The sequence below is a fragment of the Scedosporium apiospermum genome, assembly GCF_000732125.1.
Source record: "Scedosporium apiospermum strain IHEM 14462 chromosome Unknown SEQ_SAPIO_0132, whole genome shotgun sequence".
In the NCBI taxonomy this organism is placed as follows: Eukaryota; Fungi; Ascomycota; class Sordariomycetes; order Microascales; family Microascaceae; genus Scedosporium; species Scedosporium apiospermum.
In genome coordinates this window covers 1,595,759-1,600,002 of record NW_015971833.1, presented here as the reverse complement: position 1 = coordinate 1,600,002, position 4,244 = coordinate 1,595,759, and the positions used below count along the sequence as shown (strand labels likewise).

The 4,244-nt window shown below is 47.0% G+C and overlaps 1 protein-coding gene across 1 annotated transcript; it reads right to left on the bottom strand.

Moving 5' to 3' along the window:
- Positions 1-363: 363 nt before the first annotated feature.
- SAPIO_CDS9165 (FAD binding domain protein) lies at positions 364-2,307 on the bottom strand (the record flags this gene model as incomplete). Its single annotated transcript, XM_016790629.1, has 3 exons — positions 364-1,383; positions 1,439-1,965; positions 2,028-2,307. The coding sequence occupies 3 exons, from the start codon at positions 2,305-2,307 to the stop codon at positions 364-366; spliced, it is 1,827 nt and encodes a 608-aa protein (XP_016639932.1).
- Between the last annotated feature and the right edge of the window lie 1,937 nt (positions 2,308-4,244).

Below are 4,244 nucleotides of genomic sequence, written 5' to 3'. Positions count from 1 at the left end.
AATCCTCTGAGCAATTAGTATTACACAGTCCCCAGTTAGACTCTAGCCTTATGCTGTAAACTGGTTCTATACTGGCAGCACGATGAATGCTATTCAAAGGAAATTCTTCAGTGATATTATCTATTACGCAAGGAAACGCAGAGAGGTCTCTATAGTGTTATTAAAAGAACCGTTATATCAGTTCGACATGCCAAAGGTGATGGCAAAGCGGTAATGGAGCTCGGCGCCCAAGACTTTTGCCAAGAATAAAAAGAAAGTTAAAATGTCCCGAAAAGGATTGAATTGAGCCGTCCCTGCTCCTCTCCCAACTCGAGAGAAGACCCTTTGACAGGCCCAGTGCCCATCTATCCATCGTTTTCCACCTTACTTGAGACGGCACATGCCCTCATAATCCCAGTCCTCACTTCCAACGCCTTTGCGGACAATAAACACGCCTCGAGGGTCCCACTTTTGCTTAATTTTGTAGAGACGGGAGTAATTGTCGCCCCAGAACGACCGCTGGAAATCCGGCTCCGCATCATCCCCCTCATTGTGGTACGAGCCCATCTTCTCCCCGGGCAGGGCCAAGGACTTCAGGATAGGCACTTGGACATTCGTGAGCTCATCGTGTATGGCTTGCTGTTCAGCAAGTGGAGTGCCCGTGTACCATCCCCGCACGATCATCATATGGCCCAGAGCCCGTCTCCATGCGGGGTTGACTCCAGTCTCCTTCTCGCCCGTGGCAGCCACCGCGCCTCCGCCAACCATGTTTCCAGAGATGGCTTCGTCCTGAGCCACTTTGATCTTGGAAAAAGCGTCGGCAATTGCTGCTGGGCCCCCGGGACTCTTGATGAAGTCTCGGGATACGAGGCGGGAGCCGATAATGGTCGATGCACCGCTGCGATCCGTCCCGGTGAGTGCTGAGGTGTAGAACGAGGTAATGCTGGGGAAGGTGGTGACGTTGAAGGAGAAATCGCGTGGCGAGGTCAAGGTTGAATTGTCAGCGACGCTACGCCATTCATCCTCAAGGGCGGACAAGGCAGCTCGGAACTCAGTAGTGGCGGCGCCCACGGCGAAACCCTTGAGATTCACGAGGGCGCGGGGTTGCGTGGGTACTCCGTCCACCGGGCTAGGCATGGCCGCGCTGGGAAACATGACCGAGGACAGCGAGGCGCCAAAGTCGTCATTGAGACCGGGCAAGTGCTTCCAGAGAATCTCGATCAACTTCCAGAAACTGGCGTCGGCTGTTGAGCGAGCAATGTCCATGTGGAAGTAAGTTATGGGGGGATTCTCGTGGGCCTTGAAAGTGACACTCGTGACGATTCCAAAAGTTCCGCCGCCACCACCGCGGAGCGCCCAAAAGAGATCAGGATTCTCGTATTGGTTGACGTAAAGATATTTCCCCTGCGATGATGTCAGTTGTTACGGGACAGAACAAGCGGGCCCGGAGTGTACCTACGTTGGCTGTCACGACCGTGTATTCAAGGACGTTATCGGAGCCTAAGCCCTTCCAGGGGCTGAGGATCGAATGGCCGCCTCCCTGTATGAACCCTCCCGCAGCTCCAACGGTACTTGAGAAGCCGGCAATTAAAGTAAGGTTCTTTTCATGGCAAAAATTGTAGAGCTGGAATAGCTTCACGCCTGCACCGATGGTGACTGCCGGTCCCATGGAGGGCGATTGCCTAGGAGCTCCACGAAGAGAGAAATCCGCGGTGTACTTGATATCTAGCATCTTCTTGGTGTGGATCTGGAGCGAGAAAGGTGCCATCGAACGGCCGCTAAAGTCATGGCCACTGTTCTTGACGACGAGTCGGATGTTATGCTTGTTGGCGAACTTTAGCGCAGCAATGATGTCTTCGGGAGTCTGTACGGCGACCGAGTAAAGGGAAACGCGCCCTTGTCCGCACTGGATGCTCTTGTCACTGTCGACATAACAGGTTTCGTTTCGGGTTTCCCAAGCCTCCCAGTTTAACCACGAACCGGCACCTATAAACCCACGGCGTTAGATCTGTGCTTGTCAAAATATGACCGGGCGGATAATAGTATACCAGGCTCAGCACTCCTGAAGCGGGCATCGTAAGTTAGGCCAGAACGCAATTCATTGCATCGTGCTTCATCGAACGTGGGCTCGTGGCAAACGTTGCCGACGGGAATAACCTGAACCAGTTGTCCATGAACGGATTGGTTGAGAGCCTTCCATTCTGCCGTTGAGGGCCAGCATGGTTGAGATGGGAGACAACGACATTTCGCATGGCAGTTGCCCTCTGGCAAGGCCTGCGTGAATGAGCCAACAATAGCGGCTAGTCCGAGGAGCCAAAAGCGAGCCATTTCCGAAGGTATTGGAGAGTGAGGTGTCGCTGCCCGTAGCGAGTCATGGCGAGTAAAGCAATGGCGTTCGAGGGTATCATGGGCACATATATATAGTCATTTTCGATCTGCGATTGAAGATCAACATGAATTATTATTAGTGTTTTGAACCAGATCGTATCTCGCAGCAAGTTGCCTCAAGTGACTATTCGGGTTCCTGAACAGTGGCGGTGCGATGCGTCTAACGCGAATTGCATAAAATCGTATGCTTCGTAACTCGCGTCTTGAAGCCCGAAATGGATAAACGACGCGTAAATCACAGATACGACGCAGAGCCCAAACTGTCCTAACTCAAAAGTCATCAAGGTTTTTCTGCCCCACAAGCAGATCGCTGTCCCCAAGCTTGGCAACTGATCGGCAGTGAAATGTCTTGGCTCGGACTTTGAATATCGCCGGCCCAAGCAAATGTCTTCAGGCCTTGTTAGGGCTTACGCCCAGAGCTCTTACATGTGCTTACGGTTCTGATGTCATCCTTTCGGAGCGCTCGCAGGCCAACTCAGCCGGGCGTTGTCACTGATAAATGTGTTGATGACGACCATCTTCATTGCCTCTCAATGCTCTCATGATCTACAAATGACAGGAGGGTAGGAGGTAGGTTTCTTCGTTGGCTCTAGCAAGAGACAGCATTCGAGTGTTACGCAAGTCCTGAATAGATGGGTCTGGCTGAAACTGCCAACACCTCCATTCTCAACATGCTGTCCATTCGGATATACGCACTGATGGTTTCCGAGTCCAGAACCTACGACGGATGAAGAATATGTGCCTAGAAAACCTCTAATTGTGAGACCTCGTGATTTGGTAAATTTTGGGCTTTGGCAACATCGACACAACAATTGACATCGGTCCCCACAAAGAAAATCGGACAACACTGGCACATCTGGCAATCAAGGTAAGATGACCCGGCATGACACCGAATACCAGGTGAGATGACAAAAATCAGATTTGCCAGTTTGAAGACAAACGTATTTCATACTTGCCCTGTTTCTCCTTCGGGTAGCCCCTCAGCTAGGCGATTTCTTGTCTTTCGAGGACGGGTAATTCCCGTGCTTGGGGAGTTAGTATAACATGATATTGGGCTTGGTGGCCAAGGAACTCCCATCTGAGGATAAGGCAGTTAAATGAACGAATGACAACGAAGCCTGGAAGACAAATATCGTCACGGTTCAACACAGATTAATGTGATGATGTTGAGCTTCAGCACTGTCCAGTAGTGCAAGCTAAAGTAGAAAGTTGTCCATTATATAGTTTCGTCCCTTCTTCTTTCATGACGACATGTAAAGGAGTTTCATTTGCATCACATTTAGTCCAAGCAATAAGTTAGACCCCCCCCTTACTGACCCCCCCCACTTTCTAACCCCCCAAATTCCAATAGCCTAAATAGCCACTATCATCTTCCATCTTCTATTTCTTCTACATTTCATCTTACTTCAATATATAAAGCTACTAAACTATCACTTTCACTATCGCTACTTCTAATAAAAATAGTTTCTTCTTCTAAATTATTTTCTATTAACTTCTATATATCCCTAATAATAGTAAACTTTAAATTAAAACTTATTTTAACTTTCTTCCTTTTCTTAAGCTTTATTACTATAATTTAGCTTTCTAGAGCCTAAACCCTAGCTTTAGCTATAGCTAATTAGATATTCTTTTTATTAAAGGTTTTAAAAATCTTTTAAAATAGTTAATATTATATAATAGTATATTAATTAATAAGATTAAATTAATATATATATTTTTAAAGATTTTTAGTTTTTTTTAATATTAACTATATTATAATAAAACTATTAGAAACTATAAAAAATAATTAGAAAATTAAAATAGATATTTAGGAAGCTTTAAAAATAGAAGTTTTATTTTTAGAAAGCTATTTTTATAGTAAAATTAGTTTTTAAAAA